Here is a 26,000-nt window from a genome sequence, read left to right as displayed (position 1 = left end):
CCAGAATTCAGAAAGTTGTAGTGGATCAGATTGGCAGCAGACCACTAATCAGTGACCATAACCTGTCTTTGGTGCAAATTTGGCTTTGGGAAATGCTTTGGAGCTTCTTCTCGGCCCAACCACTGAGTTGATTGCTGCCAATTGTCCTATAAAATCCACTTTTCATCATGTCACTATACAGTCGAGAAATGGTTTGTTGTTGTTACATAGAATAAGAGAAGACAACACCTCAAAATGATGATGTTTTTGATTTGTGGTCAGCTCATGAGACACCCAGTTATTGAGTTTTTTCACCATTCCAATTTGCTTCAAATGCCAAATGACTAGAGAATGGTCAACACCGAGTTCTTCAGCAACTTCTCATGTAGTTGGATGAGCTTTGATAATTGCTTTCAATTGGTTGTTGTCAACTTCCAATGGCCTCCCACTATTTTCCTCATCTTCAAGGCTCTTGTCTCCTAGGCAAAACTTCTTGAACCACCACTGCACTGTACATTCATTAGCAGTTTCTGGGCCAGATGCATTGTTGATGTTGTGAGTTTTAACTGCTGCTTTACAACCCATTTTGAACTCAAATCAGAAAATCACTTGAATATGCTTTTTGTCTAACATCATTTCCCTAGTCTAAAATAATAATACATAGCAAGTAATGTCATTAGCAAAAAAAAAAAACAAAAAACAAAAACAAAAAAACACACACACACACACAAACATTAAGTGAGAAAAGCACATTAAAATGATGTAACATAAGCACATTTATTTAAGAATGTATTTCAATATCAAACGGCAAAGTTCAACACTGCGAAACAGCAATTACTTTTGCACCAACCTAATGATAAGCCAGTAAATGTGTTTCTCTGAATTCTAGAAGCCATTCTCAGTTCAGTTCAGTTCAGTTCAGTTGCTCAGTCATGTCTGACTCTTTGTGAGCCCATGAATCACATCATGCCAGGCCTCCCCGTCCATCACTAACTCCCAGAGTTTACTCAGATTCATGTCCATCGAGTTGGTGATGCCATCCAGCCATCTCATCCTCTGTTGCCCCCTTCTCCTCCTACCCCCAATCCCTCCCAACATCAGGGTCTTTTCCAATGAGTCAACTCTTCGCATGAGGTGGCCAAAGTATTGGAGTTTTAGCTTCAGCATCAGTCCTTCTAGCAAATTATTAAAAGTAAGGAGGGGGGTGATGGGGACCTTGATTTACAGAAGTACAAGTGATGACACCCTGGGATTTGAAATTGGTCTCTGAAGTGGGGGCAGTCTTGTGGGACTGAGTGCTTACTTAAGCTGTGGGATCTGATGCTAAATCCAGGTAGTGTCAGAACTGAATTGAATGACACCCAACTGGTGTCAGAAAATTGATTAGTGTGGGGGGAAAAAAAAAACCCTGTATGTCTGATCACAGAAATGTTTTGTGTCACTAGTAAAGATGAAATACAAGTGTGCTTACACTGTGATCGGAGAGGTAGCCATTGGGGGTTAGGGGTAAGAAGTTTCTAAGGGCACACAAACATAAATCCCTCATGTTCTTCCACTTAAGGATGTTCTCTGAAGAAAAAAAAAGTTGAGCTGGACCATCAGAAAAGTGGATGAGGTAAATAGTAAATATTTAATAATTATATACCAAGCAGTATCTGCTTGGTACTATGTTAATGCCAGAAATACAACAGTGAGCAAAACAGATGCTATTCCTGCCCTTGTGGAGATTACAGTCTAGTGGGAGAAACAGACATAAATAACCATCTTTACACGTATGTAATTATAATCTGCAATAGGTATTACGAAGGAAAGGCACAGGGTTTGTGTTGTGGGGGAGGGGCTGATATAATCTATAATGAAGAGTGACTACTCCTGAGGAAGAGATCCATAAGCCTGGATTTGAAGAATAAGTAGGAGTTAAATAGGGCATGATGAGGGCATGGGCTAAGAGCATACCAAGAAGAGGGAGAGTCCAGTGCAAAGGTCCTGAGGCAGGCAAAGGAACAAATAAGTTTGAGGACCTGAAAAGCAACTCGGAGGGTTGGGATGCTCAGAGGTGGAGTGTAATGGAGGGGAAGGCATAAGAAGAAATGGGAGGATTGATAGGTGAAGGGCAGATATTACAGGTCTTAGAGGTCAAACTAAGAATATGGACCTTTATGGAAAATAACTGAAAGATTTTAAACAGAAAGTTCGTAGTAATTTTGCCCCGTTTTAAATGGATCTCTGGTTACAACATGAACAACAAAAAACCAATTAGCAGCCCCCGTACTAGTCCAGGGTAAGGTATGGAGGAGTGGCAGGACTCAGTTACAGCAGAAATGTACAAAGACATGAATAAATAACCTGAGTTTGTGGGGAATGAGTCAGCCATCTCCCATATACTGATGGCTCTATTGCTGAACTCCCTCATTCATTTAATAAATGCTGGATGCCCAGGTTAATCCCAGCTCAGGCCCTACACCTGTCTGAGCTCAGGGATCCTCACGCCTGAGACGATAAACCTTGACATCGGGGGTCAAGGCCTAAGAGAGGCAGGGCTCAGCTAGTATGGGGGGACAGCTGCACAGTCCATTCTTCCGAAAAGATCCTCTCTGCTCGGCCCCTACCAACAGAACACTTTCCTAGCTTGGCGAAGCCCTGAGTCGGGAATTCCACTCCCCACTCCCCCTGTTGGCTGGAACTTCAGTACCCTGCCCGAACCAGGGCGTATTTCTCAAACTTGCCCTCCAAGAAAGCTGAAGGGGTTGTTTCCAGCCCCACTTCGGGGAGTTTACTTTGAGGAGTTTCTAACACAGTGTTGTAACCTATCTGACCGAGAGGCAGTTGGGAACGGCTGCAGCCCTTCCTCCGTCTCCCAAGTTCCTCGGTGCCTCCCGGACCATTAGAGCACAGACACAGGGAATAAGCGGACGGAAGCGAATGTCCACCAGGCTCCACAGTGCGTTGGGCAGGAGGGCGGAGCGGACTTCTGTGATGTCACATAACCACGCCCCTCTAGGAGGACGTTGCGCCTGCGCCAGAACGGCTGCCTCGCTCCCGGAAGTGGAGGGTCTGCACGGAGAGCGCTGCTGGGTCTGGGTGCCCGGAGGCAGAAGCGCTCCCGGAGCTCGCTCGTCGGCCCCCAACCGCCATGTCGTCCTTCGACACCAACCCCTTCGCAGACCCAGTGGACGTCAACCCCTTCCAGGTAGAGCCCTCATCTTACAGCTCAGTCCAGTGCCCAAAGGCCGCCGCCCGGGCCTCTTTCGCCAGAGCCGGGAGACGTGGCGTAGGAGGGACGGGCTGTCAGCCCAATGGGAGAGCGGGCTTCGAGGGTTGTCCTATCGTAGCGCCTTGGGGGCGGGACTAGCAACAGGTGGAACAGTGGAGGGGGCGGGGCGCTGTACTGGGAAAGGTGGGACTGCCTAGCTGCCAGGAACGTAGCCCTTCTAACTGGATACCGCTGGGGAAGGGGACTGGCGCAGACAGGATCAGGGAAGCCCCCAGCTTCAGGGACAGAATCGACTTCACCTGAGGGGAAAGTGTGACTACCACATCCCGCAGTCTTGGGGAGACGCTAGCCTTGGGTCACTTTAGGAGAGAGGGTGACAGCAACATAATGAGGAGGTGGAAGCCTCTAGAGGGATGGACAAACGTGAGAAAATCCCAAGACCATCCCCCGCAACACACACACAGCCAACCAACTAGTCTGTAAGGTATAGGACAGCCCCTGAGATTTGTCAGAAAGGGAAGGCTGGTAACCCAAGTTGAAATATGGCCTTGATAGCAATTTCACACCTTGGCCATGGATCTAGTTTGGACTGGGCTCTGGCTAGATGAGAGAGCCCAGGGTAGAGAGGGAGGAGAAGTGAGGAGCCTCTGAGGGACTTGAAGTGCACGGAATGTTGGTCTGATGGACCTGTGTGTGATGGCAGGGTAGATGAGATGCACCGATCTATGAGCTGGCCTGACCTTTTAACAATTGCCCAAGGAAGAAGAGTCTTCCTATTAAAAGCCAAGACCTTCCTGCCTTTAAGCTAAGAGCATAGGGGTATTCTTTTCCGTGATGGAGGGTTGGGACTCCTTTAACTCCAAAGCTCTGGTGCCTCATGTTTTGTGTCTGCTCAAAACCAGTTCTAGGGAAGCTTGCTTGTGCTGACTAGTGATTTATGAGCCCCGAGCTTTCTGCTTTGTCAGGATGTCACCAGGCATGTGAACTCTTCCTGCTTGTTCTTTATTTTGGTCATTGGCAACTTTAAAGTTTCCTGCAGGTGTAGGGGAAGTCCTTGGAGGGGGTCCTTCCTGCAAGACACAGCATGAGCTTTTTTGAATCCTTTCTTTCAAGGGTCAGAATAAACACAAAGGAGACTAGAATGAATGTCGGAGAGTGAATATTTTGCTGGAGAATCCCATGGACAGAGGAGCCTGGTGGGCTACAGTCCATGGGGTTGCAAAGAGTCGGACAGGATTGAGCGACTTCATTTTCACTTTCACTTCTTGATTTTAAGGTGACTTAGCCAGTGGGAGCCCTCGAGGCAAATTTTGATATCTTGGTAACATCAGGGAATTCCTAACATTCCTCTAGTAGCTTCATGCTTCTTGACAGAACTGTTTGGTGGACCTTATCTTTTATGTAATGCAGTAATCTATATTTGAGTAAAGAAAGAACATTTGCATTTTTTTTTTCTGTGCCATTGTTTTCAGATAACTATTTTGCTTTAGTTATAAAACTGCTGTATGATACTGGAGTTTGAGTTTTAGTGAGGCTCTGGAAGCCTTTTGGTATGTGTGCTATGTAATGATATGCCTTTTTTTTTCTTTTTTGTACTGTCAGAATCAGAAATCAAATGTCTGCTGCTATCTGAAAGAGGCAGTCAGGTGTCCAGAGATGCAGAGAGCTTGTCCTCAGTGCTAGCAGTGGGCTAGATAGTTGGCCTAAATTTTGCCCTGTATTAATAGCAGCTTGAAAGTCTTAAACCACATCTCCAACCCCAGAAATGATTGTGCAAACTGTGGTAGAAGTAACTTCTGCATTGAAGCAAGATAGTCTGTCCATCGGGCAGCCTCAGGATATGGCAGGACAGGAAGCAGCTGTGGTCCTGTAAAGAGTAACATCTGGTGGGGAAGCCTGTGGGGGAAGGCGAGAGCCGGTTGGCTGCGATTCTGCTCCTCCTGACTCTGGGCTGGGTTTTTCCTCTTGGCGCACAGCTGTGGAAGGAGAGGAGCTTTGGGTGTGAGGCCCCCAAACTTCTTTTCCTGGAGAGCTGCCCTCCCTCTCCTTGTGGTGGTGGTTTCTGCTTCTCTGACTGCCAGGGCTGGGACACTGGGAAGGCACAGCCCTTGGGGGCTGGGTGTGAGCCCAGCTTCATTTACTTAGGGTGTTGGCACAGAGCTCAGAAGAGAGAAGGTGGAGAGGCTATAGACTCAGAAACTGTCACACCTAACCGGCCTTCAGAACTCTTTTTGTTCCCCTTTCTCTCCTGTGGTGGTTTATGAAAATATACCTTGTGTTCGGAGTTCCATGGTGGATTTTTAGAGCTGGGAACATCCTCAGAAATCTCTTCTAACCGTTTCGGTTTAGAGATGAGAAACCAAGAATGCAGTGAGGATGAGACATGCCAGAGTCACTAGCTAATTAAAGCAGGAAGAGACTCAGATCTCGGCCTTCTTCTCTGGATAGTGCTGTCCTAAAGATTTTAAACTACCTTGGGGGTTACTTAGGCCTGCTAAGGAAAGAGTGTAACATCATTACCACTGTTACCATTCTTAAAATGAGAGTGCTGGTAAGAGTGAAAGTAACAAATTAGGTGAACTTTTTTTGTTGTTTTTCAGTGTGTGGGGGTGGAATAATATGGATTGTATTGTGCTTTTTTTTTTTTTAAGATTTATTTATTTTTGGTCGCGCTGGGTCTTTATTGCTGTGCGTCGGCTACTCTTTGTGGCGGTGCGTGGGCTTTTCATTGTGGTGGCTTCTCTTGTTGAGGAGCACAGATTCTAGAGCACAGACTCAATAGTTGCTCGACACATGGGCCTGGTTGCCTCGTGGCATGTGGTATCTTCCAGATCCAGGGATTGAATCCTTGTCCTTTGCACGGGCAGGTGGGCTCTTCCCCACTGAGCCACCAGGAAATCTCCTGTATTGCACTAGATGCTATTTTAATATAGCATGTTTTCTGAGTAATGCCAGTCCTGAAAGGTGCTCAGGGTTCTGTGGTCAAATAAAGTCAGGAATCATTTTCTTGAAGGTTGACCAGGCTTGTTCGTTTGTTAAAGTCTCCAAGAAATCCTGCAGTAAAGATATTTACTCAACTTTGTTTGATCCAGCCTTTCTCAGAGTATTGCAACCATGGAATCCTTCTTCTTCTGACTCTTGCAATATCACCTGAAGCTCCTGGTGTGTTTTTAGGTTGACTTCCTTATGCGTGTTTTTTATCTGCACTCTATTCCATCCCCACCTGAACTGTGGCCATGGGCTTTTATGACCTCCTCCTTGTGTACGGTTATAGTGGTATTATTAGAAAACTTCCTGCAGTGTCAGACTGTGAGTGGAAAGTTGTCACAAGAGTGCAGCAGAGGTTTTTTTACCAAACTCCTAGGAGGAAGCAGGAAAGTGCAAGCCGAGAGTGGCTGGTTTCCCAACCTCCCCTGGCACTCCCTAATCCCTCTGTGCATTATGGTGCATCTGCTGTGTACCATCTGGGTTTGCAGGTCCTGCTTGCCACTGATTCCAGCCTGTCTGTTCCCAAAAGTTTCTCAGAAAGTCTTGTTGGGTGATGAAGAGGTTGAGGGCTCCAGATAGGCATTGTCCTCCCCATTTTCTCTTTCAACAGTCCACTGAAAAACAGTGGACCCCAGCAAATGCCTGGGCTGCTTTGCTGCTTGGTGTTTCTGTTAGGTTACCCCAGGCAGTCCACACTGATCTGGGAGTGGACTAGCTCGTGGTTCCGAACAGAGAAAACCTTTCAGCATTCATGAGTCGCCAAATCACACCATATCACTTTCACACGTTGTCTCCTTGCACTTAAAAGATAATCTTGGTGGTATGGCTGCTTCCCAAGGATTTAAGACATTTCTCTCCTGTGGGAGGAGAAAGTGGTGGCAGAAACGTGATTTGGGCGTGAACAGTCACATGAAGTTCCCTGCAGAGACACTGAGGGCTTTGTCACTTCCCCGAGAGGGTGGACTTCAGTTTGACTGTAGCTTTGGGAATTCTCAGAACCCCCAGTTGGACCTAGTAGACCTTTCCTGGGGAACAGGAGCATTGTCTCAAGAAATTTGAAAATGGCAAGGTTCATACCGTTTAACTGACTCCAGGCAGCTGCCCAGGTGGGAGTGGGGAGGGATTTTTGCCTTAATGATTGGCACCTGGAGGTAGTCTGGGTGTTAGAAAGCCCTTGGCCAGTGATACAGCTGAACTTTGACCCCACGTGTCTATTAAGTTTTCTTTGGAGCCACTTGGAGTAGGACAGTCCTGGGTTCAGAGAAATGGTAATATTTAACCAGGACAAACAAGGAGTACTTGCTGCTGGTCCAGAGAAGAGTGCCGTGCACATTAATTCGCAAGGTGTGACCCGTCCAGGAGTGCTCCTAGGAGATGGTGTGACCTGTCCAGGAGTGCTCCTATGAGATGCTGACACGTTCATGCGCATCACTGAGCCACTGCTGCTCCGAGGGCCTGTGCAGGAGACCAGGGTAAACGGGCACATGGCCTGCTCTAGCTTCTAATCTGACAGGAGAGCTAAGAAATGCTCACTGATCCTGACAGCATGCCCTGGCGTGATAAGGGCAGTCAAAACTTGCCAAAAGAGCCTGTGAGGGATCTGAGGGGGGATGGGGCAGAATCCTATGATAGGAGGTCCTGAGAGCAGAAAGCCTATGGCACGAGAGGGTATTCCAGGTGAAGGAGCAGCAACTTAAGTCACTTCCGCACACTCTCAGCTCCATGCCCCCAGGCGCCACCTCACTCTTGTGGACTCTGGGATCTGTGGGCCGGTGATGGGTCTGCTGCTTGTGGTGCACCATCTTGTCTGACCAGTCTCTCTGGAAGTTCTCTCTGTCCTTGGCCTCTTTACATTGATAACTCTCACCTCCTTCTGCCGGTTCCCTCTTCCTGTCTCCTGCATTTTGGGGTTTCCTAGAGTTTTGTCCTTGACTTTGTTCTCAGTGTGTACCTCTCCAAGTAAGTCCTCCCCCTTTCATGGCTTCAGAGTAGCATCCACATTCCAGTGGTCTCAGATCTAGAGCTCTAGCCCTCACCTTCTCCTGAGCTCCAAACCAGTATTTCCAGCTCTTACCTGGACATTTCCACCCATTTCACCCAGATGCATTTTATCAATCTCTCTGATGTGAATCAGTACCTTCCCAGATCTCTCCTGCTCCCACACACCCACTCCTGGAAATCCTGTTTCTCTTCTCCCATGACCACCTGTCTTGCTCAGTGGTGGCACTGTTTGCTGGTCCCCCGAGCTGGCAGCCTCAGTCACTCCACTCCTTCCCTTCCCTTCCCTTCCCCTCCCCTGTGTTCTTGTCCTGCAGTAACTCTATACCCTGACCATCCCATGGGGTGGTCAAGCCTGTAGCATTTACCTGGGGAGGGTCTCCGGAGCCCGTTCCCTCTTCTCCATCCCCTGTGCCATCCCTTAGCTCAGGCCTCACTGTCACCCATGCGGACTCTGTGTGCCATTCAGCCTTCCTGCCATCCTCCTTCCCTGAGCACTGCGCTCTCCTCACTGCTGGCAGAGATGATCACTGCTCACAGTCTCTGAGGGCTTCCCAGGTGGCGTGGTGGTAAGAATCCACCTGCCAGTTTAGGAAACACAAGAGATACAGGTTCAATCCCAGGGTCAGTTAGATCCCCTGGAGAAGGAAATAGCAACCCACAGGGACAGAGAAGCCTGGTGGGCTACAGTCCATGGGGTGACAAAGAGTTGGATGCAACTAAGTGCACAGGCTTTGCACAATCTCTTGTTGCCCCCATTGCCACAGCCTGCAGTCCGGCCCAGCCATGTTCAGGCTGGGTCCCTGGTGCTCCTCTCTTTGTATATATACTTTGCTCTATAGTCTCCTGATCCTTCTCACTGAACGCATGCAAGGTCTTTTTAAAGATCCCATGTCTTTGCAGATGCTGTTCTCCTCTCCCTCTTGAGTGCTTGCTTAATTTCTTTCCTCTCTCGAGATCCAGCTCAGATGCCACTCAGAGAAGCCTTCCCTGAGTCTCCGGACAGCCTCTGCACCCCCCCCCTCTGCGAGCCCATTGCCCTTGCCCTGGGTCAGCACTGGTCACATGCTGTCACTTCTTGCCCTGGCTTCTCTCGTGTTCTCTGTGCTGTTTGCTCCTTGAGGGCAGGAACCAAGGCCTTCTCTTGGCGTCCTTACCCTGTGCTGGTGTGGAATGGCTTGTGTGGGGAGTAGACAGACCGAGGTGGAAGGACAGGGCAGGGCAGGGGCTCCATTTGATGGAGGACAGGCTGCTCCTGGAGGAAAGCTGGTGCCAGGTCATGGAGCGCCTCAACACCAGGCCAGGGACTTGGACTCTCTTTTCTGGGAGCCTCTGTACATCACTGCTGTGGCAGGGAGGGAGGCCCCAAGGTGCACCTTGCTCATTTGATGGGTTCTCAGGCTCTCTTCTTAAAAAAGAAGTGTGTGTGTATTTGTTTAACATAAACATGACATAATCACATTATACAAAATTTGGAAAACAAAATGAACCATCCCTGTGTCTACCAGTGTTTTGCAGCCATTGTTGTTTTGATGTGTTTTCTGTTGTGAGTATTTCTGACAGAATCGTCATTTGGTACTCTTATAACCGAGCTGTTTCTGTATTGCTGCCCTGTGTTCATAACTGATTTTTAGTGACTATTTAGGCCATTGAGGGAATGTGCACTGAAATGTACTGGAGCTCACTGTTGCTGTGTATTTAAGTTGTTCCCTGCTCCGCACCTCCCCCCCCCCACCCCGTTGTAAATACCAGTGCAGTGAATACTTTGCAGATACAGATTTTCACATGTTTTTGTCATGTTTCCTTTGGATGGCTTCTCAGGCTGTAGCGCAGAGAAACCAAGGTTAACCGTGGCGCCTGGTTCGCCTGGGACCCAGCCAGCCAACCTGGAGATGACCGCTCTGTCTTCTGTGACACACAACCTTGTCACTAAAGCAAACAGGACTCCGCAGGCGATCCAGAGTAGTGGTGACTCTTTGCCTCTCATAGAAAGTGGCCAAGTTTTGTTTTTGTTTTTTTAGTCTGTGAGGTATTTGTTTAACGTGTTTATTCGAAGCTTGAAATAAACCTCACATTGGGAGCCTGGGTGGAGTGGAGGGGGGGAGAGCAAGGAAAAGTCGCAGTAAAGTCGCGCACAGCCGAGACCTGGGAGACGCACGGAAAGGCGTTGCCAAACCAGTGAAAACAAGTATGTTTTTCAAGGCCCTTCCCCCCCAGCAGATCTCCAGCCCAGCTGTACTGGACAGTCCCTCCCAGCCGAGCTCCACCGAGTGCCCCCTGCCCCTGCGCCTACCTGACTGGGCCTGTGTGCCCCTTCCTTCCCTCCCCTCAGAACCCAGCCTTCCTCCCAGCCCTCCCAGCCTCCTCTCCCCTCGCGTTGTCACTGGCGCTGTGTGCTCAGCTCCCAGACTGTGGTCTCCTGCAGGGTAGGAGCTGCGCCCTGTTCCTCTTGGTGTCTCCCTCACCCTCGCTGCGTGAAAGGAGCTGAGATCGGGAGCGTTCTCCTTCTTAGAGATTCAGTCAAGGGCATGAGCTGGTTGAGTCCTTTGGGCACTGAGGGGGTGTCAGCTTACTTCTGGGTAGGTGAGACTTAGCTCTCACCATGGTTTTAAATGCTTGACCCACTTACCAGCCAGCTGATGCCTGGTGAGAGGGAAGGAAGATTGCTGCCGTTGACTTATTTGTGACTCGAGGGGAAAGCTGAGGGTCCCCATTCAGGCCAGTCAGTGTGGTCTTTACTCACAAGATTCCCTGCCAGTGTCCTTCCAGGGGTGTTCGCCCAGAAGGACTGCTCTGAAGTTCAGGAACAAATAGCCGAGCAGACCCAGTCATCCTGGTTGACCCCTCAACCCCATGGTGGCCGAGCACCTTCTGTTGGTCAGCCCCTGAGCCAGGCTTTGGGCAGACTGCCCACACAGGTTTACCATTTGTGTTTTTGGAGAAAGACAGACTTGGATTCAAAATTGGGCTCAACCACTGCAGTCCCTGAGGTCTTGGATGAATTACTTCCGCTCTCTGAGCTGGGCCTTTCTTCATCCTCATACTCCTCCTTCACAGGGTGGTTGTAAGGTTGAATGAGGAGGTGGGTTGTAGCTTTTCTCAGCCAGGGCTCCTCAGCTGGGCCGCAGAACACAGAAGCTGACTGGAACTACTGTTTTCTCCATTTTCCCGAGGATGGAACATCACCAGGACTGTTCTAATACACAGGAAAGAAGGCAGGTCATTGCAGACAGTGGATGGCTTGGGGCAGTGGGGCTTGACTCTCGAGGAACCAGGTTGAGAAAGGCTGGTAGAACCTTCTTTTCTGGTGGCGTGACACAGTGGCCAGTTCTGGGATGACTAGCAGTAGCATCACTGTGTGACGAGCCTGCACATGGTAGACGCTCTGTACGTGTCAGCTTCCTTGTCCGTCCCTCCTCCTCCCTTGCTCTCTCACTGGGCCTCAGCTTCTCTTGAAACCACACACATCTGTCAGAGAGTGCCTAGGTCTCCTCAGGTGGAAAGCACCCATGTCTCCCAAGAGTGTTCCAGGCTCCTTTCCCCAAGCAGAGTCCTAGGCCCCGGGGCTGCCGTTCTGCTGCAGGTGGCCCTCCCTTCTCTGTGCCTTGGCACTTGGGCAGCAGCTCGTAGAGAAAGCAGAGAAGGGCTGCAGTCTTTATTCCAGACATTTCCTGAGCTTCCTCTTGCATCAGGCCCTCCACCAAGCACTAGGAGCCAGAAGTATGAACTAGATACAGAGGCACCTAGGGACTGCAGTTTACAGCCTGCTAGAGGAGACAGGATTTGTTTGTGGTAAGCCTGATTAGGGGCCCAGGGCCAACTCCTTAAGATTGTTGAGAAAAGAAGAGGGGTTAGTTTGGACAGGGTGATCAGTCCCCCCACCCTCCAGAATCCTTTTCTGGCTAACCTTGGTAAGAAAGTGACATCTCTTCACAGGCATGGAGGCTGCCTATTAAAGGTGTACACCTCAGCCAACTGGGTATGCTGGCTCCTGACACTGCTTACCAGGGCTGCCCCTCTGCCCTTGTCCTGTAGTGACAGACTCCAGTAATCCGTCCCTTGGACGGTGGATCTGATTTCAGTGACTTCAGCTCACTTACTGGGCTGTGACTTGATGTCTGCGGAGTCTGAAAGGGGAACAGATACTGAGCCCTAGATCTTTCTTGCAGGAAGCCAGCCCAGTAATTCTGGGAGAAATCTGCTAGTCGTTCAGCCAACACAAAACCTCAAGGCCAGTTCCTCCAACTGGCCTCTCGAGCCTCACCTTGTCACTTTGTCCAAATTGCAGGAGCCACCTGGCAAGGATGGTGTCCAGCAGAAAGGACACAGCCACATTGCCTCTTTGCGGAGGAGACTGGGTGGGGTGCAGGGGAGACAGGAAGTGGGTTGAGGCTGTGTGTCCAGCTCTGGGCCAGGCCCTGGGGCCCTGCGGACACAGGCTTGCCCTCTAGGGGCTGATGGCCTTAGTGCGAAGATGACAGAATGTGTGAAAGAGGCACGTTCAGGTTCTTCCCTGGTGGTCCAGTGGCTGAGACTGAACTCCCAGTGCAGAGAGCCTGGATTCGATCCTTGGTCAGGGAACTAGATCCCACATGCTGCAACTAAAGATCCTATGCCACAACTGAGATCTGGTGTAGCCAAGTAAATAAACAAATATTAAAAAAAAGAGAGAGAGAGAGAAAGAGGCATGTTTAGCGCCGACCCTTGGCTCTATAAATGTTCAGATAAGGGAGCCAGTCCTGCAGGGTGGTGAGTATCCATTTCTATGTCTGAAAATTGAGGGCTGGTTCTCTGCGAGTCTGTATACCATGAATACTGTGTTTAAGAATCCAATCTGTGGAGGCTTGCTGCTGGAGGGGAAGCTGGGCAAGAAGGCCAGGAGCATCTAGATGAGCCATGAGGAACTCGGGGTGAGGTGTGCCAACCGGGGAGCCTCAGTGAGGCTTTGTAACGGGGCCTTGGCAGAGTCTGGGGGCAGCTGTTTCTCCCAGAGGCATCGCTGTTGGGCTGGGCCTGAGCCCCGTACCTGTTCTGTATGGGGAAGGGAAGGGAGTACGAGTGTGCAGGAGCTGCGTTAGGTGCCCAGCCCGGCCCCAGGCCAGTACCTATAGAGAGGATGGCCGGGAGCCCTGTGTGAGGCCCTCAGCCTGAAGGGTTGGCCTCTGGGAAGGGGAAGGTTGAAAACTCGGGGAAAGGCTGTGGTCTGAGGACATTTTTGCATTTTTTGAAAAGAATTTGAGAAAAAAAAATTTCCGAAAACATTTTCTTGGTGTTTCAGCTGAGTCCTTCATGTCTGTATTCCTCGCAAGTGTGCATGATTTAATAAAACCAGCACTGGCAGCCAGCAGCACGTTTTTGTTCCAGAACCTTAAATTGTCCTTTAGAAAATGAGAGGAATAAATGCTTTCTGTGAAATAAAAATAACAGGACAGTATGGAAAGGTTATAAAGTGAAAAGTATCCATTCATACCATCTTATTTACCCACCCTCCCCCACCCGCTTCCCCCACCAAAAAAACAAACCCTCCCTGAAGGTAAATACTTTAAATCAGTTTATTTTATTTTTTAAAAACATTTTTAACTTTGTTTCAAAGTTAAACTCAAGACACATTGACTTCATAAGAAATCCACTGAGAAATGTTTTTCTAGGCTGAATACCTGTTTCCCCTTAGTCTTCCCTAATAGAGCATGTACACGTTAATTACTGTCATTTTATAATCACGGCTGGCCCACCCCACATAAACTGTGTGTATGGTATTCTGAATGTTCTTAGTTACACCCTAAATTTCACTAACTGCAGAAGATTTTCTGGGATAACCTGTCACTTGAATTCTTTTGCTACTTTTGAGGGTGAAATCCAAAGAACTCTTGAGTGAGTGTCCTCTAGGAGGTGGGGGTTATTTTGTAAGTGTTAGCAACTGGTACCTGGGCTGTGCTGATCCCATCTGGCATCTCTGGGAGACCACCTGTAAAACCAGAGAATCATTTGATTCAACAGCCAACCAAGTGACTCAAAACTGAAAGTTAAATTTAAAGAAAAAAGTAATTTAGAGGGGAAAAGGTAATCAAGGCAATCCTAAAGGAACTCATTCTAAGCAGTCAGTCAGTGTGTGTGTGGCCAATGGATCTGCACGCCAGATCCGTTCAGTGCAGGCTGGTGGGTCCCAGATGACTCCCCTTTCCAGGAGACAGTGATCTGAAGGAGCCGAATCTGGCAAGTGGCCAGTACCAGTAAAGAGCAGCCATAAAGTGCTAGGGACATTTATATTCAACCCCGCTCTGGGGTCAAACCTACAGGTTCCAGAATCCCCTGATGGTTCAGTGGTTAGGACTCAGTGCTCTCACTGCCAAGGGCCAGAGTTCAATCCCTGGTCAAGGATGTGAGATTCCACAAGCTATGTGGTACAATTTTTAAGAAAAAAAAAAAAACAACCCTGCTGCTTCACTTGGGTCCCACAGAGCCGTCAGGTCCATTCAGAAGCAGACTGTAACCTAGCAGGTAGACTTTCCCACTTGCTAACACATCCTTTCCCTTTGTTTTACTTCAGGCTATATACTGCTTGGACCAGTTTTCAGGCTAAATGATTTTAAATCTCCTTTCTTTTTTTGGGGGGGGGGCACGCTGCATGGCTTAGGGAATCTTAGTTCCTCAACCAGGGATTGAGCATGCCCCCAGCAATGAAAGTGCCAAGTCCCAGCCATTGGTCCACCAGAGAATTCCCTAACCGTTTTGAATTTCTCAAGGGCTTCAAGGGGAACACTTGTGGTGTCTTTTCCTGGGCCTCAGAATGTAAACCTGCTCAGAGTCTCTTCTGGGAAGTCACCTGGGCTGAAGCCCTCCTTTTCCAGGGAGGGAGAAATGACTGAAGCTGTGGTATGGCAGGGGCTGGGCACAGGCGCCTCGAGGAGAGGCTCTCCAGGACTCCAGGAAGGGCCATCAACAGCCTTACTTCAGCCAGGGATCCCCGAGAGGGGCCAGGAGACGGCGATCGCCCTCCCCATCACCAAGACTCTCCTTTTTCCCCAGTGTCTGATGATGACTCTTTTCACCTTCTCAGGATCCCTCTGTGACCCAGCTGACCAATGCCCCACAAGGAGGCCTGGCTGAATTCAACCCTTTCTCAGAGGTTGGTGGGCATGCCCTCTTTCTGAGTCCCTGGGTCCTCTGGGTAGTGCTGGCGTCTCTGGGTAAGGAGACTTGGCAGAGACAGAGAAGTTCTGTTCCTCAAAGAGACAGACCTAATGTGAACTCAGGGGGGTGGGGTACAGAAGAGGAACCCATCCATTCTCCCCTTAGGATCCATGATCTGGGCCCCTCCTGGAAGAGGAGGGCCGGGCAGTGTTGGGATGGTCTGGATCCAGGGTTCAGGGTTAGGCCTCACATTGCCCAGAACCTGAGGCTTGTTGGCCACGAAGCTGCTGCAGAGGCAGGCCCAGGGCAGGCCCAGAGGGAGCTCCCCTCACAGGCAAGGGCGCATCCCTCACTCGACGGTGGGTCTGTCCCCACGTGACCGACTGGGGGAGGCCCACTCACCTCCCTGCTTCTCTCTGCCTGATGCAGACAAATGCAGCGACGACGGTTCCTGTCACACAGATGCCCGGGCCCTCGCAGCCGGCAGTTCTCCAACCCTCAGTGGAGCCCACCCAGCCAACCCCCCAGGTACCGTTGACAAGATCCCTTTGGCCTCTCCTTTCCAGAAAGGGACACACCCAGACTGATAGCTGAGCCCCGAGATTGAGGAGGGGGCAGAGGGCTTTCATCCTGGGCTCCCCTTCTAGGGCCCTCTGGGTCATCTCTTGGGAGCTGGTCACTTGCGGGTGGAGGGTCTGCTGTACCAGCCTGCATCCTCTCCCCCGACCCCATGACCACCACCCAAAATAAGCTCTACTTACCAGGCTCCTTGGTGGCAGGAAGAGCATTTACCCCTATTGTGTCCTTCCAGATCCTCCTCAGGCCTTTGGTTTGTTCTCTCTCCCCTAGGACCCAGCATCTCTCTTGCCCTCGCTCTCCCTTTATTTTTTAACCCTCATTTATTCCTGCCCGCCTTCCTGTTTTCCTCTGTCCCTCCACCAGTACTCTGAGCTTCGGTGCTTATATGCCCGACACTCCCCTCCATGCCTCCCAGCTCCACCCTGCGCTCCTCGTGGCCCCCTGGTGAGCGTGGCCCACAGTGGAGTTGTGTGTTGCAGCTCCTGCTTAGACAGGCCAGCAGGTTCCTGCCTACCAGATTCGTGGCAGTGAGCGAGCTCTCAGAGAGGCAGATGCTGCTAGGAGGAGATAGTATTCTCAGAGACAGCTACCTGCGAAACCTGCCAAAGGTAGGCGAAGAGTAGGTGAGCACGAGGGAGGGCAAGGTACCCGGAGCCCACCCGAGCTGGGCTGTGGGCACCAGTGGGCCCCAGGCTGCTCCTGTTGTCTGACTGGACTTCCTCCGAGCGTGCAGCCCCTGCCCGGGCCCGTGGGCGCATGCCTGGCCCTAGAGCCCTGTGGAAGTGAGGTGAGACTTAGAGGCAGGTGTGACTTCTATCCAGCTGGGTGGTAGGCTATAGAGACCTGGGCCTACTAAACTGAAGTTCCTGACTTGGGGAGAGGAGGCTGAGACCCCAGTGTGGCCTAGTGTGGTCAATTCTGGTCCTGCTTCTGCCCCCACTGCCTGAAATTTACCTCCTGGGACTTGCCTGGTGGTCCAGTGGTTAAGACTCCACAGTTCCACTGTAGGAGGCATGGGTTCAATCCCTGGCCAGGGAACCAAGACTCCCCCCGCACCGACCTCCGTGTCCCCCACTGCCAAAAAAAAAAAAATTTACCTCCTGAAGGCAGCTTTAACTCTTTGGAGAACTCCTTTTAGAGAGAGAGGGAGAAGGTGTGTGGGTGTTGCATGTGTTCACACGTGCATGCACAGATATGCCTCCCTTGTTATTCCATGAGATGACCAGTTTGATACCTGTTCCCTAAAGAGGACTGTAGACTTCAGGAGGAACGAAGTTCCAACAAGGAGAGCAGGGCCCTAGGCTGGAACACCATGCCCAAGCCCAGCTCTGTTCAGCCTCATGTATAGTCTCCTAGCGCCTTCCCTGCTCTGCCTGGAGAGGGATAAAGCTTGGACTCTGCACGTCATGAAAGCAAGACCAAGCACAGCCAAGCCTAAAGGGCTGCTGGGTTGTACTGGGTCACAGTTCAGTTGTACCTCTGGGCAGCTCCTGGGTGGGAGGGGAGTGCTTAAATGTAGATCCCCGAGGCTCTGGGTGCACAAGGCTGCCCTCGAGTATCTCCCTGCCTCTGTCACTGCTGACAGGTCTGCACTGTTTCCCCTTCACACACACACACACACACGCATACGCACGCACACTCCATGTTCTTCACATGAGGCTTGAGTCTCTGGCTTTCTGGCTATAGGTTGGTCTCTTCTGAGGTCTTTTTCCCTTTGCTGTACCTCAAAAGTCACTTTGAACTTTGCCTGACTCCAATATGGGGATAGTTCCCATCTCTCTCAAGCTGAGGGATGCAAGGGAGAGGAGAGCCCTGGTGATGGCTAAGGGGCCAGAGGTGGTGTGGAGGTGGAAGGGGGCGGGTCACCTTGGCCTCTCTATGGTGGTTTTGGGTACCCACGACACACTGGGCCTGGGACCGCCTCTGGGCCCTCCTCCCTGCGTGGGGCAAGGCCTCTCTGCCTTCAGCTCAGACTGCCACTGTCTCACTGTCCTTCGTGTCCGGCTGCCCTCCACCTCCTCTGCATCCTCCAGGCTGTGGCCTCTGCAGCCCAGGCAAGCCTGCTCCGGCAGCAGGAGGAACTGGACAGGAAAGCGGCTGAGCTGGAACGGAAGGAGCGGGAGCTTCAGAACACAGTGGCCAACTTACACGGTAGGGAGGCCGTGCTGCCCGGCTTAGGACTCATGGCCTTGGTCCCAGGATTCCTTCCCCATGATGATGCCCCCTTGTGCTTATGGCCTGGTTGTTAATAAAAGTAATCACTTAGGCCGTTGGGCTCTGTGTTTCCCAGGGCACTTGGGGTCCATTGTATCGGCGTGAGCTCAGGGGTGTTTGTGTCCCGTCACCCTGTCCCCATCCCACTCCGTATCCACACACCCCGAGCCCCGTCTGCTGGCACCCCCCGGGAGCCCTGCCCTGGCCCGTGGACCAGGCCAGCACGTGTACCCCGCCATGCTGCTGCTAAGGCCAGGCTCACCCCCTCCCCTCTTCCCTCACAGTGAGAGAGAACAACTGGCCGCCCCTGCCTGTCTGGTGCCCTATCAAGCCCTGCTTCTATCAGGACTTCTCCACAGAGATCCCTGCCGACTACCAGCGGATATGCAAGATGCTCTACTATCTCTGGATGTGTGAGTCTTGCTTCTGCCGCTTCGAGCCCAGGGCGAAGCGGGCTGTGACTTGAGCGTGCTGGCTCTGCTCTGGTCGCTCCTTCTGGCAGGCTCCAGCCTCTGTCTGGGCTGGGCTGGGCTGGGGGTGCCTTCTGCCCACATAACTGGCTCTCCACAGTCTGCTCCCTATCCTGGGAACCTCCCCACAAGGGCCAGTCCAGACTCCGTATCAGGTAGGGTGGGACTAACCGGAGGCTTCAGAGTCCCTACAGAGCTCCCTGCACTGAACAACCCTCCTTAGGGGAAGGCCTCTCCTCCCCACGGTCCCCTCGGCTCCTAGGAGTGAGGAGTAAGGAGAGAAGACTTCTTGTAGCTCCGCTGGGAGCTGTCCACAAGCAGGAAAAAGCCTGCTGCAAGACTTCATTCCCCAGAGCTCAGCCCTTGTATCTGTATCTGCACCCCCACTGCCGCTCCTCAGATACCTGGGCTGTCCCTTCTTCTCTTAGAAACTTGGTTTGTTCCCTGGTTTTAAGGTCTCAGAACACCCTGCCTGTGTACAGACCAAGGTCCTCGAGTATTTCTGCAGCTGCTCTCACAGCGTGCACATTTCCTCTTCAGGGGATGGTTTGCCTTGGTGGGGAAGCCTTCGGTCACCTTGACACAAGCCTCTCTCTCTCCCCCCTCTCCTTCACCAGTGCATTCAGTGACTCTGTTTCTGAACCTGCTTGCCTGCCTGGCCTGGTTCTTAGTCGACACCTCCAGGGGAGTAGACTTCGGCCTCTCCATCCTGTGGTTTGTGATCTTCACCCCCTGTGCCTTCCTTTGTTGGTATCGACCCATCTATAAGGCTTTCAGGTGAGTGGCGCTGGGCAGGGGTGAGTATGTGGCTGGCATCGGGTAGCAGGCCAAAGCCCATCAGCCCTGGGGCCTCCTCCCAATCTTAGAGCAGAATGGAATGGTGGGGAAATTCACTTTCCCATCCCCACCCTTAGCGAGAGCGGGCAGGGATCAGCAGCTGCTTTCTCCTCTGTTGTACCAGAGGTCTGCTCTCGGCCCTGTCCTTGGTCCAGGCTCAGGTGACCCGGAGAGGAAATCAAGAGCCTTTCTTGCTTTCCCCCTGCTCCCAGTCTGTCTGGTTCAGTGGGATTTTAGTCCCTGGGGAGAGGCTGTGTCTCTCTGATAGCCAGACAGAGTGATAAGAGTCAGATAAGCTCTCAATGGCTTTATCCCTCATTGCTCATGTCTGCCCCTCCCCCCACCTCCCCAGTAACCCTTGAGCCTGGATGAGTGCCAGTATTTGACCAGTGGCCCTAGGGTCAGTACTGTGGACATGAATGAATCCACCTCACAGACCCCTAGGACTTTTGGAATTGAGTTGATGCTCAACTCCTAGTCGAGCCCAGCAGGGAGTGAGGAGAGAAGGGAGGAGAGACAGGAAGCCCAGCAGGTCCTGGGAAAGAGGGGGCAGAGCAGTGGCCAAACCCTCGCATGTACTCAGCAGGCGAAACCTGCACCCTCACTGTATTCTAGCCCTCCAGGGCGAGTTGGAAGTTCTCAGAACACCAGTTTTATCTGGTGTTCCCTACTCCCTAGATGTCTTTTCTTCTGCCCAGGCCTACAGATTGATTCTTAAAGTTTTATTATCTTTATAACAGGCTTAGATTTTCTTACCTGTTATGAAATGGAGATAACTTCAGAAAATGGACTATTAGGTTTTTTACATTGTCCTTGGGGTGAGCAACTTTATTTATAAGGTCTTTAAGCAGTCAAGCATTGACCCCTTAAATTGGAAGGCAGCGGAAGGCAAGCCCTTTTTGATTATGGGGGTGTCTGTGTGTCCCTGTCCTTATGGACAGTGTGGCTGACCCCTGGAGTTCTGTCTACTCGCACCCTCCATCCTGGCTCCTAGCGAGGAAGGTGTCCTGGCAAGAGAAGGCTGAGGACTGAGCCCGAAGCCCTTATGTGACTTCTCATTTCCTGCTCTCTCCACAGGTCTGACAACTCTTTCAGCTTCTTCGTGTTCTTCTTTGTATTTTTCTGTCAAATAGGGATCTACATCATCCAGTTGATTGGCATCCCTAGCCTGGGGGACAGGTGAGACATGGGGCAACACAAAGGGGCTTAGGCCCTGTTCCCCTGCTCCCAGAAAGGCCTCACTAATGACCCGTCTTCCACCATGGCTAGGAGAGGGGTGGTGGGTCAGCTGGGGAATGCCTTCTTCCACTTCTTCCCTGGTAGCCACTCACCGTTTTGCCTTGCTCACCCCTTTTCGGAGTGTCATGGATGGAGTTGGCCTGAATCCTTAGGCTCCCAGGGCTGTGCCCTGCAGTGCAGGGCCCGCTTGTCCTTTTCTCCTGCCATGCCCTCCTAGAGCCTGCGGCTGCTCCCACAGGCCCCGGACAGCCCTGAGGCTTGGGCAGCTGCCAGTGGATGTCCTGGCCTCTACAAACTGTGAGCTGTGAATTTTTCTGGAGGCCGTGTAACCTCAGGAGGTGGAGCCCTCGCCCCTTGTGAATTGGCTCCTTCGGGCTGCTCTCCTTGAGCATCCAGCTGGCTTGAGAGTCCTGGCTGGTGCCGTTCTCAGCTCAGAATTAGTCTCAAAAAGAAAAGCTGATGGCTGATGTTTTCCTTTCTGCTCCAGTGCACAGGGAACATTGCAGAAAGGTCAGGCTGGCACTTGGCTGAGAGCCTGAGCCTGGAAGGGCTGCTCTATTTTGGTCCCCGCCCTGCAGTGGAGCTGGCGAGTCCAGAGTGGCGGCGAGGGGTGACTCACCTCATGCTCTCGGCCAGTGCATGCTGCCTTCCTCCTCCCCTCTGCCTTCTTGCCTTGCTATTTCTAATCTGGCCCTTTTCTCTTTGACTGGTGACCCAGTTTCATTACTCATTACCCTCAGTGAGATCCTACTAAAAGACTGTGATTAATAACTGCTGTTTACACCCTGGACTGGGAGCCAGAAGGCTTGAGTTCTGGTCCTGCTCCGCCCCTCACTGCCCTGCCTGGGTCTGCCTGGCTGAGCTCAGAGGTCTCCTCCAAGCCTCCTCCCGGCTTGGAGGGAGGGACACCTCCTCCCGGTGTCTTTCTCCTCTCACCTCAGAACACCCACAATTAGGTGGACATCCTCCCGCCTCCCTTTTTTGTTACTGATTATAAAATACACAGAACATAGTCATTTTGTTTACCACTTAAACCACTTTGTATAATTCAGTGGCATTTAGTTCATTCACAGTGTCCTGCAGACATCAGCACTGTCTAATTCTGTATCACACTGTGACATTTGTATCACACTGTAAGGAAACCCCATGCCCATTAAGTAGTCACTCTTCATTCCCTCATTCACTGAGCCCCCAGCAACCAGTAAACTCTTTCTGCCTCTCTAGATTTGCCTATTCTGGACGTTTCATTTTAATGGAATCATATGTGGCTTTAAAAAAAAATTATTTATTTATTTATTTTTGACTGTGCTGGGTCTTCATTGCTGCGTGGGCGTTTCTCTAGTTGCAGCATGTGTGGGCTTCTCATTGCAGTGGCTTCTCTTGTTGCAGAGCATGGGCTCTAGGACACACAGGCTTCAGTAGATGTGGCACCTGGACTCTAGAAAACAGGCTCAGTAGTTGTGGCGCACACGGGCTTAGTTGCTCCTTAGCGTGTGGAATCTTCTTGGACCAGGGATTGAACCTGCATCCCCTGCATTGGCAGGCAGATTCTTTACCACTGAGCCTAACATTTGGCTTTTGGTGCCTGACTTCTTTCACATAGCATCATATTTTCAAGGTTCATGTTAGTATTTCATTACATTTTATGACTAAATAATATTCCATAGTTCTTGGAGATACTGCATGTTTATCCACTCATTGGTTGATAGACATTTGGGTTTCCACCTTTTTGCTGTTGTGGATAGTGCTGCTATGAACATTTGTGTAAAGGGTTTTGAGTACCTCCTTTCAGTTCTTTAGGGTATGTATCCGAGGGTGGAATTGCTGGGTCATATGGTAATTCTATGTATAATTTATTAAGGAACTGCCAAACTGTCCCACAGTGGCTGAACCATTATGTTTGTTTATTCTTGGCTGTGCTGGGTCTTTGTTGCTGCGGGCATTCTCTACTTGGGCCAGCTGGGCCTACTCTCTAGTTATGGTGCACAGACTTCTCATTGCAGTGGCTATCTGTTGTGGAGCATGGGCTCTAGGACTCTCGGGCTTCAGTAGTTGTGGCGCATAGGCTTCATTACCCCGCAGCATGTGAAATCTTCCTGGACCAGGGATTGAACCTGTGTCCTCTGGGTTGGCAGGTGGATTCTTAACCACTGGACCACCAGGGAAGTCCAGGCCAAACTATTTTACATTCTTAATAGCAGTGTATGAGGGTTCCAGTTCCTCCACATCCTCCCTAACACTTACTATTTTCTTTTCTTTTTTTTCCTTTTTTCTTTTATAGCCAATCTAGAAGTGTGGTAACTCGTGATTTTGATTGCTCTTTCCTGAATAATTGTGATGTTGACTATCTTTTATGTGCTTGCATATTTTCTTTGGAGAAATGTCTATTCAAATTGTTTTCTAATTTAGTATTTGGATTGTCTGTTGAATTCTTCATATATTCAGGATACTGCATAGCTGCTTGTCAGGTATATAATTTATAAATTTTCTCCTTTCTGTGTGTTGTTTTTCACTCCTGATAATATCATTTGATGAACAAAGGTTCTTAATTGTAATGAGATCTAATAGTTTTAGTTCTTACTGTTAGGTTTGAGTTAGCTTTTCTATATGGTGGAAGTAGGGTGTACCCTCGTTATTTTTTTTTTTTTCTTTTAATTTTTTTAATGTATTTTTAATTGGAGGATAATTGCTTCACAATATTGTGTTGGTCACCTTCATTGTTTTGTATATGGATATCTAGCTGTCCTGCACCATTTGTTGAAGAGGCCATTCTTCAACATTCAGTGGTTTTGGCACACTTGCCTAAAATCAGTTGATGATAAATATATAGATTTGTTTCTGGACTCTCAATTCTGTTCCATTGATCTATAATATATGTCTATCCTGATGCCAGTACCATACTGTTTTGATAGCTGTAGCTTTGTATTAAGTTTTAAAATCAGAAAATGTGAGGATGTCCCCTTTGTAGATGAGAAACACTGGGGCTCAGGAAGGAGATGTGACTGGCTGGAGGCAGTGGGACTGTCCCTGGGCTGCAGGGTGAGGAGCTGAGGTGAGAAGGATGAATGAAGTGGGTTGGCCAGTGACCCTCCTTCCCAGAGGGAGGGCCCTCCGCAGTGAGCAGCCCTAGGCTTTCCATGTCCCCCTAAAGGGCTCTACCCAGCGTTACTCCTAACAGTGAAAACAGCAGCCACATCCTCCCTTCCAGGCCTCACATGGCCCATAGATTCCCTATGGGCATTCTGGGGCCTGGTGGCCTTTACGAGGCCTGGCCTCACAGGCCAGGGTTTTGGCCCACAGGGCTCTGTGCTGCCCAGAGATGCCTGGGTGGTGTCCAGCACACAGTGGCCACTGGAGAAGAGCCCCTCACAGGGAGCTCTGGGGCCCAGTTGCACTGTGCTCCCCCCGGCCTCATCCCCCTTTGCAGTGGTTGGATTGCAGCCCTGTCTACGATGAAGCACGACTTGGCGGTGTCGATCATCATGATGGTGGTGGCTGGCTTCTTCACCCTCTGTGCTGTGCTCTCACTCTTCCTCCTGAAGCGGGTGAGTGGTGGGTGCTGCGCCAGCTGCAAACCCAAGGAAGCCCCAGCCTCTGGGGTGGGCACCTCTCTCCTGCCTTCTCCATGGGGGATGTTCATCACTACAGCAGTTGCGTCTCCTGGGTCCTCAAAGCTCCAGCGGCTCCTCCAAGGCTCTGGGTGGGAGGGCAGACAGGCTGGGGCTCGTGGTGGCTGCCTCGGGCCCATGTGCTGGTGGCCCCCAGGCGGGTGGACTTTCCTCACCACAGCCTCTTTTTGCAGGTGCACTCCTTGTACCGCAGGACAGGAGCCAGCTTCCAGCAGGCCCAGGAGGAGTTTTCCCAAGGCATCTTCAGTAACAGGACCTTCCGCAACGCCGCCTCATCTGCTGCCCAAGGAGCGTTCCAGGGGAATTAGTCCTCCTGACTCTCCTCCCTCTGCCCTGGCCTTCTCTCTCACCTGCCTTCTGAGCTGCACTTTCCATGGGTGCCTTAAGCATTGGTTATGCCCAGCACAGACTTGGGGAGGGTCTTGCCTGTGGCTCTTCTTCCTCCCTCAGCAACCAGCTCTCCCTTCCACCTGAGGAACGGGGAGGGAGGGACAGGGACTTTTTTTTACACAAGAGAAAAAAAAAAAAAAGCTGTCTTTTCTTCTCTGGTGGTGGTTTGATAGGATTTTTTTGGTCTCTTTGGAAGCACTGGGACTGAAGTTCTTATCTTCCCGTACACAGATAACACACACGGACTCACACACATACACACACAAACATACACACTTGGGATCACTGGCTGTCCTGGGCCCAGCCACCTGGGGTTTAACTTCTGCTGGAGTCCTGAGATTCCATTCCTCCCCAGCAGGCCTGACCAGAATCTGGCTTCATAGACCCAGCCTGTGGCTTCCACAGTCCTGCCCTTCCCTCCTGCTCAGACTCTGGGAGCCTCTTAAGGGGGCTCCCCTTTAGATGAGCTGCAGTCTGGGTTCTGTTCCTCAGATCACTCTAGGGTGAACTTTGGGCTTCCAGCCTCTGACCTGCTTCATGTTTCTAATGAACAGTTTCCTAGCCCTGTAGGCCCCCTGCATCCTCCCAGTGTGGGCAGTACCTGGTGCCCTCTGGGGCTCTTCTTAAGCCCTTCCCTCTTTAGACTTACTGAATGTGCAATGGGGTTGGTTGGGATTTGGGGATGGAGAGGGATAGAGGACACTGACCTGAAGTTGTCTTGCCCAGCCTTTGGCAGTCTTGTTTTAGGGTGGGTTTGATTATCTAGGTGTGGTTTGTTTGGCCCTGTTTGTTTTCATTTCCTCTCTTTCTGAGGGACAGCTGCCTTTTGGCTTGGCCTCAAACTCTTGCCCATCCCTGCCCCCCACCATCAGCAGTATCTAGCTTATATGACTCTTAGGGAGGGCAAGGGGAATGAGTTCAGAACTTCATTCTTCAGGCCACCTTTTTGAGGGTTCCAGACTAATCCCCCAGGGTTCTCCCATACTCCCCAAGTAGAGTCTAGGTCACCTTCCACTAGTCCTGGGGATTCCCCAGGAGTTGTGTCACTCTGATGGGTGCTTAGGAGTTAAAGGTTGAAACCTGTATCCTGTCCTCCAGAGATGGTTGGAGTGGGTGGGTAGACTGCAGGGAGTCCAACCCAGGGCATCTGGGGCCTAGCCTGAGGCAGCCCTGAGGCTGCCAGCTGACACCGCCCCAGAGCCACTCAGTGATGATGGCAGTGACCAAGGTTTTGTAAACTCCTTTCTGGTATTTTTTGTCTCCATGTACAAATGTATATGTTATGTCTCAATTTTGTCCTTAAATAAAAACAAAAGACATTTTCAGACAATA

At 50.8% G+C, this 26,000-nt stretch overlaps 1 protein-coding gene across 4 annotated transcripts; it reads left to right on the top strand.

Annotated features, from left to right (window-relative positions):
* The first annotated feature begins 2,991 nt into the window (after positions 1-2,991).
* On the top strand, positions 2,992-25,998 carry SCAMP2 (secretory carrier membrane protein 2). Of its 4 annotated transcripts, XM_020873658.2 has the most exons (10): positions 2,993-3,169; positions 15,237-15,305; positions 15,740-15,838; positions 16,369-16,497; positions 17,923-18,040; positions 18,388-18,516; positions 19,191-19,350; positions 20,488-20,589; positions 24,077-24,194; positions 24,452-25,998. In XM_020873658.2, exons 1-10 carry the CDS (start codon positions 3,113-3,115, stop codon positions 24,584-24,586), a joined length of 1,116 nt encoding a protein of 371 aa, XP_020729317.1. In that variant the 5' UTR covers positions 2,993-3,112; the 3' UTR covers positions 24,587-25,998. The 4 variants fall into 4 exon arrangements, with proteins under 4 accessions (XP_070333662.1, XP_020729317.1, XP_070333663.1 ...); XM_070477561.1 differs by lacking the exons at positions 24,077-24,194; positions 24,452-25,998 and adding an exon at positions 22,931-23,485 and having other exon boundaries at positions 2,992-3,169; XM_070477562.1 differs by lacking the exon at positions 20,488-20,589.
* The last annotated feature ends 2 nt before the right edge of the window (positions 25,999-26,000 follow it).

The sequence above is a fragment of the Odocoileus virginianus genome, chromosome 16, assembly GCF_023699985.2.
Source record: "Odocoileus virginianus isolate 20LAN1187 ecotype Illinois chromosome 16, Ovbor_1.2, whole genome shotgun sequence".
Lineage (NCBI taxonomy): Eukaryota > Metazoa > Chordata > Mammalia > Artiodactyla > Cervidae > Odocoileus > Odocoileus virginianus.
This window is presented reverse-complemented; position numbering and strand designations above follow the sequence as displayed.

What these genes read in the sequence shown, in the direction of transcription:
- SCAMP2 (XM_020873658.2), top strand. Translation starts at nt 3,113, where the DNA reads ATGTCGTCCTTCGACACCAACCCCTTCGCAGACCCAGTGGACGTCAAC. An exon ending in ACCTGCGAAACCTGCCAAAG is followed by an intron (nt 16,498 to 17,922) that starts GTAGGCGAAGAG and finishes TGCATCCTCCAG; the next exon opens with GCTGTGGCCTCTGCAGCCCA. An exon ending in ATCCCTAGCCTGGGGGACAG is followed by an intron (nt 20,590 to 24,076) that starts GTGAGACATGGG and finishes CCCCCTTTGCAG; the next exon opens with TGGTTGGATTGCAGCCCTGT.